At 40.8% G+C, this 14793-nt stretch overlaps 2 protein-coding genes across 2 annotated transcripts; one reads left to right on the top strand and one right to left on the bottom strand.

Moving 5' to 3' along the window:
* LOC107048976 (inhibitor of nuclear factor kappa-B kinase subunit epsilon) lies at positions 1–7962 on the top strand (the record flags this gene model as incomplete). Its single annotated transcript, XM_029126856.1, is given in 2 exon segments — positions 1–662; positions 5749–7962. Coding segments are annotated over 2 exon segments (2505 nt in total), but the record flags the coding sequence as incomplete, so codon positions are not given.
* Positions 7963–8388: 426 nt separating this feature from the next.
* On the bottom strand, positions 8389–13881 carry LOC107048977 (protein VAC14 homolog). The gene is made up of 3 exons (XM_015272476.1): positions 13575–13881; positions 12079–12460; positions 8389–10598 (listed from the first exon to the last, which is right to left on the bottom strand). Exons 1-3 carry the CDS (start codon positions 13676–13678, stop codon positions 8850–8852), a joined length of 2235 nt encoding a protein of 744 aa, XP_015127962.1. The 5' UTR covers positions 13679–13881; the 3' UTR covers positions 8389–8849.
* Between the last annotated feature and the right edge of the window lie 912 nt (positions 13882–14793).

Raw genomic sequence — 14793 nt, 5'->3', positions numbered from 1 at the left:
CGCGGTTCAGCGAACTACGTCTGGTGCACGACAAGCGTCCTCGGCAAGGGCGCCACCGGTGCAGTCTTCCAAGGAGTCGACAAGAACAACGGCCAACCCGTGGCCGTGAAGACATTCAACCAGCTCTCCCACATGCGCCCAATGGACGTCCAGATGCGTGAATTTCAGGTCTTAAAAAAGGTGAAACACGAGAACATAGTGAAGCTCCTGGCGATCGAGGAGGAGCAGGACGGTCGTGGCAAGGTGATAGTGATGGAGCTGTGCACGGGTGGCAGCCTCTTCAACATCCTCGACGATCCGGAGAACACCTACGGCCTCTCGGAGTCGGAGTTTCTCCTCGTTCTGGAGCACCTCTGCGCCGGGATGAAGCACCTGCGAGACAACAATCTCGTCCACAGGGACTTGAAGCCCGGCAACATAATGAAGTACATCGCCGACGACGGCAGTACCATCTACAAGTTGACGGACTTTGGTGCAGCTCGGGAGCTACACGAGGACCAGCAGTTCATGTCGCTTTACGGCACCGAGGAGTACCTCCACCCTGACATGTACGAGCGCGCGGTCCTCAGGAAGCCAGTGGGCAAGACCTTCGGGGCCACCGTCGATCTATGGTCAATCGGTGTGACGCTGTACCACGTGGCCACTGGTAATCTACCCTTCAGGCGAGTAAACACAGTTAGCTGGGTCAATTTATTTCAGTAGCCAAGTGGTAAAACGGTTTAAGGGTGACAAGTGAATTTGGCGATTACCTTGAAAATTTACATTCACCAACAAAGTTATAATTTTTTTAATTAATAGTATTAGACAGATGGTGAACATCGGTGACGATTTTAAAATTTTAGAACTTATGGATATCGAGAAATTAAATGAACAAAATCAGTCTTATACACGGCCTCTTATGGAGTTTTGATTAAATTGAACGTTTCAACCCCCTAGGAACTCAAGAAAAATTTGAAAAAATTTGAAGATATGGGGAATTATGTGTCAATGTGATGGCGATAAAAAACAATGGGGTAGCGGGGTGAATAAGAGAGATATTTCAATCCGCCGTACCCATTTGATCTCATGGTTTCTCGAGATTCGTCACGTGAAATAGAGGATTTTCCGCATTTATTTTCTCGATGTCTAGTTCCGGTTGCGGGTTTGAAATTTCGTCGGATGGATGAATACATATTTCTCCAATGATGGAGGGAAAGAAAAAATGTTTTTTGAATCTTTTTTCAAATTCACTTGGCACCCTTAAGGGGTCACAGAAGGCCACCGTTTCCTCGAAATTTTCAGCTGTGTGAACTTGGACTCGAAGTTTGATAAATCGATTGTCTTTCTTATAGTATCGTAAATTAATTTTTTTTTGCATTTTCGTTTTTCACGATTATCTCGGAAACTATGAGAGATAGAGCCTTAAAACCTATTCCATTCGCTTCCTGAGGAAATTTGGGTTCCCCATAGGCAAATGGACGGCTCAGAATTGCCTTTTTCCACTTCCTAGGGCTTATACAAGATGAATTAAATTAAATTTTTTTGGCATTTTCGTTTTTCGCGATTATCTCGGAAACTATGAGAGATAGAGCGACAAAACTTATTCCATTCGATTCCTGAGGAAATTTGGGTTCCGCAGAGGTAGATGGACGGCTCAGAATTGCGTTTTTCGAATTCCTACACCCTATACCAGATAAATTAAATTAATTTTTTTGGCGATTTCGTTTTTCGCGATTATCTCGGAAACTATGAGAGATAGAGCGACAAAACTTATTCCATTCGATTCCTGAGGAAATTTGGGTTCCGCAGAGGTAGATGGACGGCTCAGAATTGCGTTTTTCGAATTCCTACACCCTATACCAGATAAATTAAATTAATTTTTTTGGCGATTTCGTTTTTCGCGATTATCTCGGAAACTATGAGAGATAGAGCGACAAAACTTATTCCATTCGATTCCTGAGGAAATTTGGGTTCCGCAGAGGTAGATGGACGGCTCAGAATTGCGTTTTTCGAATTCCTACACCCTATACCAGATAAATTAAATTAATTTTTTTGGCGATTTCGTTTTTCGCGATTATCTCGGAAACTATGAGAGATAGAGCGACAAAACTTATTCCATTCGATTCCTGAGGAAATTTGGGTTCCGCAGAGGTAGATGGACGGCTCAGAATTGCGTTTTTCGAATTCCTACACCCTATACCAGATAAATTAAATTAATTTTTTTGGCGATTTCGTTTTTCGCGATTATCTCGGAAACTATGAGAGATAGAGCGACAAAACTTATTCCATTCGATTCCTGAGGAAATTTGGGTTCCGCAGAGGTAGATGGACGGCTCAGAATTGCGTTTTTCGAATTCCTACACCCTATACCAGATAAATTAAATTAATTTTTTTGGCGATTTCGTTTTTCGCGATTATCTCGGAAACTATGAGAGATAGAGCGACAAAACTTATTCCATTCGATTCCTGAGGAAATTTGGGTTCCGCAGAGGTAGATGGACGGCTCAGAATTGCGTTTTTCGAATTCCTACACCCTATACCAGATAAATTAAATTAATTTTTTTGGCGATTTCGTTTTTCGCGATTATCTCGGAAACTATGAGAGATAGAGCGACAAAACTTATTCCATTCGATTCCTGAGGAAATTTGGGTTCCGCAGAGGTAGATGGACGGCTCAGAATTGCGTTTTTCGAATTCCTACACCCTATACCAGATAAATTAAATTAATTTTTTTGGCGATTTCGTTTTTCGCGATTATCTCGGAAACTATGAGAGATAGAGCGACAAAACTTATTCCATTCGATTCCTGAGGAAATTTGGGTTCCGCAGAGGTAGATGGACGGCTCAGAATTGCGTTTTTCGAATTCCTACACCCTATACCAGATAAATTAAATTAATTTTTTTGGCGATTTCGTTTTTCGCGATTATCTCGGAAACTATGAGAGATAGAGCGACAAAACTTATTCCATTCGATTCCTGAGGAAATTTGGGTTCCGCAGAGGTAGATGGACGGCTCAGAATTGCGTTTTTCGAATTCCTACACCCTATACCAGATAAATTAAATTAATTTTTTTGGCGATTTCGTTTTTCGCGATTATCTCGGAAACTATGAGAGATAGAGCGACAAAACTTATTCCATTCGATTCCTGAGGAAATTTGGGTTCCGCAGAGGTAGATGGACGGCTCAGAATTGCGTTTTTCGAATTCCTACACCCTATACCAGATAAATTAAATTAATTTTTTTGGCGATTTCGTTTTTCGCGATTATCTCGGAAACTATGAGAGATAGAGCGACAAAACTTATTCCATTCGATTCCTGAGGAAATTTGGGTTCCGCAGAGGTAGATGGACGGCTCAGAATTGCGTTTTTCGAATTCCTACACCCTATACCAGATAAATTAAATTAATTTTTTTGGCGATTTCGTTTTTCGCGATTATCTCGGAAACTATGAGAGATAGAGCGACAAAACTTATTCCATTCGATTCCTGAGGAAATTTGGGTTCCGCAGAGGTAGATGGACGGCTCAGAATTGCGTTTTTCGAATTCCTACACCCTATACCAGATAAATTAAATTAATTTTTTTGGCGATTTCGTTTTTCGCGATTATCTCGGAAACTATGAGAGATAGAGCGACAAAACTTATTCCATTCGATTCCTGAGGAAATTTGGGTTCCGCAGAGGTAGATGGACGGCTCAGAATTGCGTTTTTCGAATTCCTACACCCTATACCAGATAAATTAAATTAATTTTTTTGGCGATTTCGTTTTTCGCGATTATCTCGGAAACTATGAGAGATAGAGCGACAAAACTTATTCCATTCGATTCCTGAGGAAATTTGGGTTCCGCAGAGGTAGATGGACGGCTCAGAATTGCGTTTTTCGAATTCCTACACCCTATACCAGATAAATTAAATTAATTTTTTTGGCGATTTCGTTTTTCGCGATTATCTCGGAAACTATGAGAGATAGAGCGACAAAACTTATTCCATTCGATTCCTGAGGAAATTTGGGTTCCGCAGAGGTAGATGGACGGCTCAGAATTGCGTTTTTCGAATTCCTACACCCTATACCAGATAAATTAAATTAATTTTTTTGGCGATTTCGTTTTTCGCGATTATCTCGGAAACTATGAGAGATAGAGCGACAAAACTTATTCCATTCGATTCCTGAGGAAATTTGGGTTCCGTATAGGCAGATGGACGGCTCAGAATTGCGTTTTTCGAATTCATACACCCTATACCAGATAAATTAAATTAATTTTTTTGGCGATTTCGTTTTNGCCTTTTTCCACTTCCTAGGGCTTATACAAGATGAATTAAATTAAATTTTTTTGGCATTTTCGTTTTTCGCGATTATCTCGGAAACTATGAGAGATAGAGCCTTAAAACCTATTCCATTCGATTCCTGAGGAAATTTGGGTTCCCCATAGGCAGATGGACGGCTCAGAATTACGTTTTTCCACGTCCTACACCCTATACAAGATAAATTAAATTAATTTTTTTTGGCGATTTCGTTTTTCGCGATTATCTCGGAAACTATGAGAGATAGAGCCTTAAAACCAATTTTGGGTTCCCTATAGGAAGATGGACGACTCAGAATTACGTTTTTCCACGTTCTACACCCTATGAAAGATAAATTAAATTTTTTTTTTGGCGATTTCGTTTTCGCGATTATCTCGGAAAAATTCAGAAAAACGTTTGTATCATTTTTCTGAATAATCTACGACTGTTTTTGAAGCTCTCAATGGTTTGTACTTGGTCTCATTATCATGTACAGTAAATTGTTCCGTTTGTACTGCGATGGGAGTGGAAGTACGGAAGATGAGACGTACCCATATCAAAACTTCACGAACTACATATGGAATCCATTACGATGATTTTACGGTTGATAACAATGGAATCAGGTGATTTGATTAGAATAATAATAATAATAATAATAATGAATAATTTTCGTTGGTACAAACTAGTACATACTAACGATTTAGAAGCTATCTGTATGTTTTCCTGACGTCCTTCATACATTTAAGATTTTAGAAGCGGGTAAAGTATTGAAGGGGTTGATAAATGAAATGGAAAAATATAGTACATACAAGTACTATCCATGCTGAATCCTTGCTCATGAAAATTTTTTCCGTACCTTCATTTCCGACGCTGCACGATTTTTTCAGCACCCCTTACGTCTAGGGATGCGGGGTACAAACGAAAATGAATGTGGTACGTTCAGTTACTCACTGAGTACAATCTATACTATAAGAAAAAAAATCGATTTATCATACTTCGACTCCAAGTTCACACAGCTGAAATTTTCAAACAATTTCGTGCTCAATGTTATATTAATATTTTTTGAACCCACAGCACATTGATCTTGATCATCGCATCTTGGATATTAATGTGCTTCGATTTGTAAAAATATCGATGGCCTTCAGCAGGAAATTTGTTCAAAAATTTGGCAAATTAGCGACATTCTGTTACTCCTTAACTCGACTTATCTGCCAGTAGAGTTAGTCCGGAATATTTCCGAATCTAAGGGAGATAGCGAAATTTTCGTAATTACATTTTTTGTAGCTCTCAATCGGCTCTACAAAAAAGGTTATAAGACAAATTTTGCTATCTTCCTTAGATTTCGAGATATTCGTTGAAAACTGGTCAGAAGTCAAAATTGACTTGTACCGTTTTGTACCATTGATTACTAAACGATTTGCAATCACCCTCTGCTCTCAGAATTTATTAATGTTTATATGTCCCTGCTAACAACCATTGACCCCTTCAGGCCGTTCGGCGGTCGTCGAAACAAGGAGACAATGTTTCACATTACGACGAAGAAGTCCTCGGGGGTGATCTCCGGGAGTCAGACGACGGAGAATGGGCCCATCGAGTGGAGCCGGGATCTCCCGAAGAACTGCAGACTCAGCTGTGGAATCAAGAAAATCGTGACTCCATTGTTAGCAGGTCTTCTAGAGGTCGACAGACAGAGGATCTGGAGCTTCGACAGGTTCTTCAGCCAGGTGACAGACATCCTCTCGAGAAAGGCCTTTCACCTCTTCAATATGCACACGATGCAGTCGATCGTCATCTACCTCCAGCCTGATGACAAATTCCACACGCTGAGGGCTGCAGTGCAGGAGCAGACGGACGTCTCGCCGAGTTCTCAGGTCATTCTCCTCGGGGAATCCCCGATCTCTCTGCTGATTGAGGAGTCGACGCCCGCCAGAGGGTACCCCCTGTCCAAGATCTCGGCGGAGAGCCCTCTGACGCTGTACTCGAGGGACAACAACAACGTCGTTCCACCGATCGTTCCCATTCCCGAGACGAGTAATATCTCTCCGAGCAGTGGTCAGGGGACTGACGCCAGCCAGACGTCTGTGACGTCCTCCCTGTCGTCTGCCTCGACTTCTGACAAGTTGAGGTCTTACGCGGGCATTGAAACGCCGATTGTTTTTCCGACATTCGCGAATATTGTTTCGGTGGAGAACGACGCGAGTCAAGCCAAGTTGGCGTGTTCGGCTGGGCATTCCTGCAAGAGGACGATTGACAAGCTAGTCTCCTCGAGTAAGCTGTCGCAGGAGGCCGTGACGTCCTTCATTGGACTCTTAATCTCGCAGTTGACAAAGCTGCTGCAGAAGGTTGATCGTCTCAAGGAACTGACGAAGGCTCACGAGAAGACGCTTCTGTCCGTCGAGCGTTACGAGTTCTTCTGCAGGCAGGCGTTCACAAAATTGTCCCTCGAGAAGACGATTCGTCCTGCGTCGGCTAGTGAGGCTCTTCAGTTCGACGTGAACGAGTGGAAGAGTGAACTCCAGACGAAGACGAAGCAGTTGTTCAGTGAGATTGCACCGGCTGTGAGTCAGCTGTATCAGAAGTACGTGAAGGACGGGCTTTTGAAGGGGGAGTGGGACTCCTCGACGAGACAATTGGTGTGTCCTTGGAGGAAGAAGGCCAGTGAGAGGGCCTCGGCCCTCGTCGACAGGCTGAGGGATGGCTGGCAGCATCTGCTGAGGGACAGGGCCACGAGAACTCTCACTTACAACGACGAGCAGTTTCACGTTCTCGAGAGGATCAAGGTGACCGAGACCGGGAGGAGGATGAAGATGCTTCTGGAGACGGAGTGCATTCCCTCGATCATTCAGAGGTCGGAGTCACTCGCCGACTGGTACAAAATGGCGCAGACTGTCTACCTGCAGATTCAGCTGTTGGATAAGGATCTTGATAATTACGAACGTAGCTTGGAGGCACTGGCCTATCGACTCGCGGATGAGAGCGCAGAACGCCACGAGGCACTTTGTAAATTACTCGATCAATTACCGAGTGGGCAAACTACGGAGAACGGCTCGCATCTGCCAAGTTGCATCAGGGAGGAGGGGACCAAGATGTGGAGGAATATCTGTGATACGCAGCTGGAGATTCGGGGGATTCTCAAGGAGAATAACGATCTTTTTGATGGCCTTGCCAGGCTTTCGGAGTCCTGCAGGCTGCAGAGGCATAGTGAGGGGAAGAGCGATGGTGATGGTGAGGAAGATGAGGATGAGAAGTCTGGGGGCGATGGCAATGGTGGAAATGAGGAAAAGGAGAATATTCAAGGGTATCGTAAGAATTGCTTTATTAATCATGAATAACGTTTAATAAAATATTGCTGGAATTTACGGATGTCTACGTGAGATGTAGATTTACTTGATCTTTTGTTTTTTGGTATTAAAGATATTTGGTAGTTTTATACATTACTCTATTGGTCAGTTCAAAATACCTCAAGGCCTGATTGTTTTGGTCTTTTTCGTCCTAATCCATTACGTTCATTTTGGCTTCTTTGATTCCCTCCATTTTTTGTCTATCGTTTTCTTAATTGCGACAAGCGTCATTAAGAATGTGGTGACTTGCGTTGCAATGACCAGAGTGCATTCAGGGGATAGGCATTGGATATTCAAGGGTATCGTAAGAATGACTTCATTAATCATGAATAACGTTTAATAAAATATTGCTGTAATTTACAGATGTTTGCGTGAGATGTAGATTTATTTGATCGTTTGTTTTGCGGTATTGACCCTTGAGTAGTCGCAGTTCTTCACCGAACATTGTTGGTCGCACGGCGGGCGATTCGCAGTCCCGTGTATTTTACAATTTTTGTAAAAAAATATTTATTTGTAGTTTACGGGCAATTTCGAACGTTCAAGGAAAAAGGAATGGAGATATCAAATAAGAATAGTGGACGAATAATCCTATAATTTAATTTAATTCAATGGCGAACTGCTAAAATGGTACAAGTCAATTTTGACTATTGACCAGTTTTCAATTAATATCTCGGAATCTAAGGGAGATAGCAAAATTTTTATCATAACCTTTTTTGTAGAGCCAATTGAGAGCTACAACAAATGTTATTACAAAAATTTTGCCATCTCCCTTAGATTAGGAAATATTCCTCAAAAACTCAACTGGGAGATGAGTCGACTTAAACCCCTTTACCATTTCACTACTGAATTTAATTTCATTAGATACAAAATGTTGATCTTTCGAGTGTAAACACTGGAATTTTTTGCGAGTCGAGTGTTCAGAAGATTCTGATAACTGATTGGTGCAAGTATGGACCAAAAAAAATTGTCAATGCGCTCGGTTTATTTGAGAATAGAAACACAAATTTTCATAAATTTTTCATTTACGAGTTTTTCACGTGAGAAAAAAAAATCGACAAAAGCTGCGATTCCCCCATAGTGCGACCACTCAAGGGTTAAGTATATTTGGTATTTTTATACATAATTCTTTTGGCCAATCCAAAACACCAATCATCTCCACCCCTCCTCGCTGTTTCAAGCCTCAAGCGAAGCAAAATGGTTCAAAACCAGTGTTTCTTCCCTCCACAATCACAAACTCATGACCCTCGTCTCACGTCCCCTCAGAAACATCCCTCTCAACAAGTAAATTCAGCCTGTGCCGATGTTTCAGCTCCTTGTGCTTCTCCTGAACACTCTCGAAGTGCCGCAGAAGCCTTCCAAAATCAATTTCACCGTTGCCCCCATTCCTCCCTCCCCTGTCCTTGCCGTCACCTCCAGCAGATATACTAGCTGGAGGAATGGCGGCTAGTCTCCGATGTAGCGTTCCAAACGCATCGCTCTGGGGCAGGATCATGAGTAGCCCATACAGCGTTCGAACGAGATCCTCATTTCTCTCCCGCTCCAGCAGTTCCAGTCTCAAATACGCGAAAATCGGCGACTCAATGAGCTGCACGAGCTTATCAATTTCCGTGAGAAACTCAACAGTAACTTCGATATTGGCAAAAGACCTGACGAGATCACAGGCGTGTGAGTAATTCTGCCCAAGCAAGCAGAGAGCAACAGTCGCCACTGGATTGTGACACCATGACTCGTACAAACAGACAAAAAGCCCTCGACTCTCCTCAGACTTCAGGTTCTTCAACTTGTTCCTGAGATCAAACAGCTCTGAACTAGTCAGCAGTATGACGTTCAGCGACTGAATCATTATGCAAGCGAACCGCAAGTTCTGCTCCTCCAGGAGAATCTCAGCAAGTGTTTTATAGATCTGCTCAGCACTCAGCAAAATACACAGCTCCCTGATGATAAAAGCCCCCCTCTCCTCCAACAAATGTCGATTCTGGGAGAATAGCCTCAGCAGATTAACAATGAACTTCGTAAAGTATTTATTGCCAACTGAGCCAGAGCCATAATCCCCACTGGTGCCGAGAGATTCTTTACTGAATTCTTTATCGTGCTCACTACCAGTGTAATCCGAATTCGATCCGATTATCTCGGCCAGGACAACGAGCGTTTGCTGAACAACATCGTCGGATGTATCCCCCAGAATTCTCATTAATACTGTGAATAATTCCTCGATGTGGTTGTACATTTTGTGGGGAATGTTCAGGAAGAGTAGGTGAATCCACTTTAGAACGGCCACTTTGGTCTGGACTGATGTGTGCATCAAGTGTTTCGTGAGGACTTCTACGACTGATACGAGGTCCAGGGTCTCCACCAGGATCACTCGGTCCTGATTGTTCTGGTCCTTTGGGCTTTGGTCTTGGGCGTTTTTGGGGCTCTCCATCTGTTCTGTCTCTTGTTCCTCGGGAATGATGTTGGCTTTCGATGGAATCGTTTCCTTACTGGTGATCAGCTTCATCAGGGAACTGTTGACCTGCGTCGCAGTGTCCTTTATGCTCTTCCTGTTGTCCCCGTCGTAGGCTAGGCAGGGAAGAATGGCTGTTAATATTCCAGAGGTGTAAGGCAGCATCGTCGGCCCAGAGAGATTCACGAACTCTTTGATCCAGGTGATGGCTGTCAGCTGCAGCAGGTCGTCTGTGCTCTGGGCGTGGGTTATCAGGATGTTTATCATTCCTGCGAAGTCTATTCTCAATGGGTTGGCCTTTATGCTCCGAAGGAACTCCCCCAGGACTGTGTCGGTTATTCGTTTTATCTCCGGGGTTGGGTCCTCCAGGATTTTGTAGAGGCCGTCCAGGATCTCGGGGAGGATCACCACGAAATCCATGTCCGGCACTGCGTCCAGGACCGACACCCAGGATATCACGAACTGGCGGCCGAAGGGGTTCTTTGTGTAGATCTGCTCGCGGAGGAGAGGCATGAAGCCCACTAGGTCGAACATTCCGCTTTCTGTCACGATGTCCTGGAAATTTAAAGGGAAGATTTCATTTGATTTGAAAGCCTTTATTTTCCCCTGTAAACACTCAAGTAATTAGATCACAATAGAAGCACAGTAGTGTTAAATTGAAATTTAAAAGTCTTTCGTATCTCATTTGAGCCTTCTTATCCCGTTGCTACTGAATTGATAGATTGAATTGATGATCGAAGGAGCTTCTTGCGAGGAGTTTATTGGGAAGAGGATTTGCATGAGAGTAGAAACGTAAAATTCATGTTTTTCAGTGAATTTGAAAGCGTCAGAGGGGAAAATACGACAGGAGCTTTGAGAATACTAAATTTTGAATGAAGATGTTTATATGAATTTCAAATGAGCTCTGATGGCGCTATGTAAATATAATATGCTCTTGACTGAGAGGAAGGAAATTTATGAATGAAGTAGACGGTCGAAACTCAACATTTCGAGTTATTATCCTGCAACTGTGGGTTTACATTTGCATGATTGTTGAGAATTTTTGTAGTTTTTTTAAGTTTAAAAACTGAGATTAAGCCTCGAGATGAATGAATATAATGGTCATACCTATAGCAGGGAATCCGAAATATTGTACCGTTCGGAAGGAATATATGAAAGCATCCTGTGGGATTTCTCACGTATTCCGTGGGGACTCAATACGAAAATAATGGACAGTCCAGGGTACTTCACGAGGAGATCACGCGATCATGGGATCTATGGGGATTACTATACACTGAGAGAGAAATAAAAATGGAGTAGTGAAAAATATTTAATTCAACAAAGCTCTTTTTTTCGAGGAGTTTTCAAGGAATATCTCTGAATCTAAGAGAGATACCGAAATTTTCATAATTACCTTTTTCATAGCTCTCAATGTGCTCTACAAAAAAGGTGTTGGCAAAAAAATTCTCATCTCCCTTGGATTTCGAGATATTCATTGAAAACTGCCCAACAGTCAAAATCGACTTAAACCTTTTTATCGCTGCATTGCTGAATTTTTTCTTACGTGCCCACATTGAGAGAAAAACGACAAAGTTCACAATCAAGTCTTACTTGTCCCGAAAAATCTTTGTTTTATGCGAAACAAGGGATAGTAGTTTTTCGTTTCGGCTGTCTAATAATCAGAGACAACAAATGAACCCTTAAATGAAACAATAATAATGACATGATAGCAATCTTGTAACTTGGGGATAAAATATTTGTTGACAAATTTTCCTCCATGAGATATTTTCACCCCGAAAAGGCACCGTCTGGTGTGAATTATCCGCCTCTTGACCCAAATATTTCGTTGCTGTCGAAAGCAGAACAATTATTCGCGTTTGAGACTTTCAAATTCGAACGAAACAAATTCTTTTTTGCCAATTTTCAACTAGCGATTTTGTTGGCCCAAACAAGATCGCAAACTTGTTTGACAACGTGTTTGTTTTTCTCTGAGTGCACCTGAAATTCCTCGAGATAACTTCATCACTCCGAAATTCCACAATCCCCTTCAAATTACCTTCATCAATCTGTCCAACAACTCGGTTGCATTCTTGACACTCTGTTCAGGATCACAAGCGAGTTTACTCAAAGCCCCAAAGATATCCGTGAAAAGTGGCAGAACAGCGCCTCTGGCTATCTTCACGACATTGTACAGACTCTCGCAGGCGTAATAACGTACATGAACATCGGGATCTGAGAAGCACGCCAGAATGGGGTGGATTAGCTCCTCGGTGTACTGTCCAGTGTCCTTTCCCAGGCCAACGGCTATCGCGGCCAATCCTATCAGTCCACCCTTCCTCGTGTGAGAATTATGAGAGGTCGCGAAGTCCTGCCCCAGAACCTTCAGAAGCTTTTTTATCTGGGGAGTGTTGTTTCTCGCTGAAAATTCTTTGACCATCCTGAAAATATGATTTTTTTATGAATAAAAAATTAGCTGATATCATGTAGAAGTCAATATTAAAGTCTTTCATTGCTGAATATTAAAATGAGAAATTTGATTCAACGACCAATTTGTGTATTCTAAAAATATTATTTGTAGAATGTAGGGGAGGTTGGGGTAAAACGGACACTTTTGATTTTTTTTCAAATTTTAATGAGGGGTTGAAATGTTGATGAAATTTAATAATTTTTTTTCAATACAAAGAACAACTCTTTCCCTTTGTGATGAGCCTAAACTTAACTCAATTGATAAATTTGTTTCTGAGTTATGAATAATTTTAAAAAAAGTCTAGTGTCCATTTTACCCCACCCTCCCCTATTCTAGAAATTCTATTAATAATATTACTATTCAATTTACGTAATTATTTATAGAATTTATTTTATAAATGAATAATAAATTCTCTATTCATCAAAAAATGAATAAATGAAAAAATTATCTGACTTTTTCCATCGACAGAAGCCTTTTTATTTCGGAAATCTCATTTCCTGCTGAAAATGCTTTGGCAATTCTAAACATTATATTCTTAGATGAATAAGAAATTATCTGACTTCATATGGAATATTAAAATCCTCTCATTGCTGAATGCTAAAATGAGAAATACGATTTGATGACGAATTTCTGTGAAAATATTTTTGGAAATGTCTTCTCAACAATTCCACAAATTCACATGAATTTAAACAATCATTCTTCTCCATCAGATACTGGAATTATCACTATCATTGAACAGTAAGCAATGCATAGGGGAGGGTAGGGTAAAACGGACACTAGACTTTTTTAAAATTATTCATAACTCAGAAAAAAATTGATCAATCGAGCTCAGTTTAGGCTCATCTCAAAGGAAAAGACTTGTTCTTTGTATTAAAAAAAAAATTATTAAATTGTATCAACATTTCAACCCCTCATTAACATTTTAAAAAAAGGCAAAAGTGTCCGTTTTAGCGAACCTCCCCTAATAACGAATAAATAATAATGAAAGATAAACAAACAGTAAATCACTGGATTCGTAAGAGAATGGACAGAAGAAATTGTTGTCATTTTTTCCATCAACATACGTAAATAATGCATAACCTTACTTCTCAATTTCCACAGCAGCTGGTTTTCTCTTCTCATACATCTTATCATTCAGAGATCTGACACAAGCTGCACTCAGCGGTGCATAATCCCTCTCGGATATCATGACTATTCACCCCAATTGTTTATCCCTTCTCGTTAATCTACGCTTGATAAATAAAAACAAACTGTTCAGCCGCACAATCACACGAGACAGAACTCCCTGTGAGACACGCCCCCTCCATCTGCTCACAAAACACACATGCCCGCGCTGATAACGAAACGTCAGATCATTTTATTTTTTTGACACTTCTGGACATGTCTCCGGACGTCGCGTGCCTGCAGAAGTGACAATCACGTGATACAGCAGAATTCTAACGTATCCCTGACCCCATTACTGACCTGTCTAACGATACCCAATATTTAAAAGGACGTGGAGTTTTTTTCACGGACGAAAAAATTTAATAGAAAAAACCAGCGAATTCGTTAGAAAATCCTATTGAATTTCTGTTGAACTATTCTATTAGTTTTTGGCCGATTCTATTGAAATGTTCAATAGAAAAAGTCAATAGAATCCAATTTTTCTATATAACTTATTCTTTGAGATATTTTCTATAGAATTTCCTCGCCTCAAACTTTCCAAGTTTTTTCGTTTGATTTTCTTGGTGAGAAGAATAGAAAAATAGAATGAAAAAAACTTGGAAAATTTGAGTCGAGCAAGTTCTATAGAAAATATATGAAAAGAATAAGTTACATAGAAAAATCGAATTCTGTTGACTTTATCTGTTGAATTTTTTCTATTGAACATGTCAATAGAATCAGCCAAAAACTAATAGAAAGTTTAATAGAAATTCAGTAGAATTTTCCAACGAATTCGGTAGGTTTTTCTATTAAATTTTTTCGTGCGTGTTCCCCAAGAATTTTGCAAAAAAGAAATTTAATAATTGCAAAAATACAACGGAAAAGGTCGAGATAGAATTTTTCGTGCAGCTTTTCAGGCCCTGAAATTATGTATAAATATTGAATAATAATTCAGTAGCGAAATGGTAAAACGGTACAAGTCAATTTTGACTATTGACCAGTTTTCAATGAATATCTCGAAATCTAAGAGAGACAGCAAAATTGTTATTATAACCTTTTTTGTAGTGCCAATTAAGGGCTACAACAAATGTTATTACGAAAATTTCGCTATCTCCCTTAGATTCGGAAATATTCCTCAAAAACTCAACTGGGAGATAAGTC

This window comes from Diachasma alloeum, unplaced genomic scaffold, assembly GCF_001412515.2.
Source record: "Diachasma alloeum isolate Michigan unplaced genomic scaffold, Dall2.0 Dall_scaffold_00198, whole genome shotgun sequence".
In the NCBI taxonomy this organism is placed as follows: domain Eukaryota; kingdom Metazoa; phylum Arthropoda; class Insecta; order Hymenoptera; family Braconidae; genus Diachasma; species Diachasma alloeum.
The sequence above is the reverse complement of the archived record's forward strand: the minus strand, read 5'-3'. Positions and strand labels throughout refer to the sequence as shown.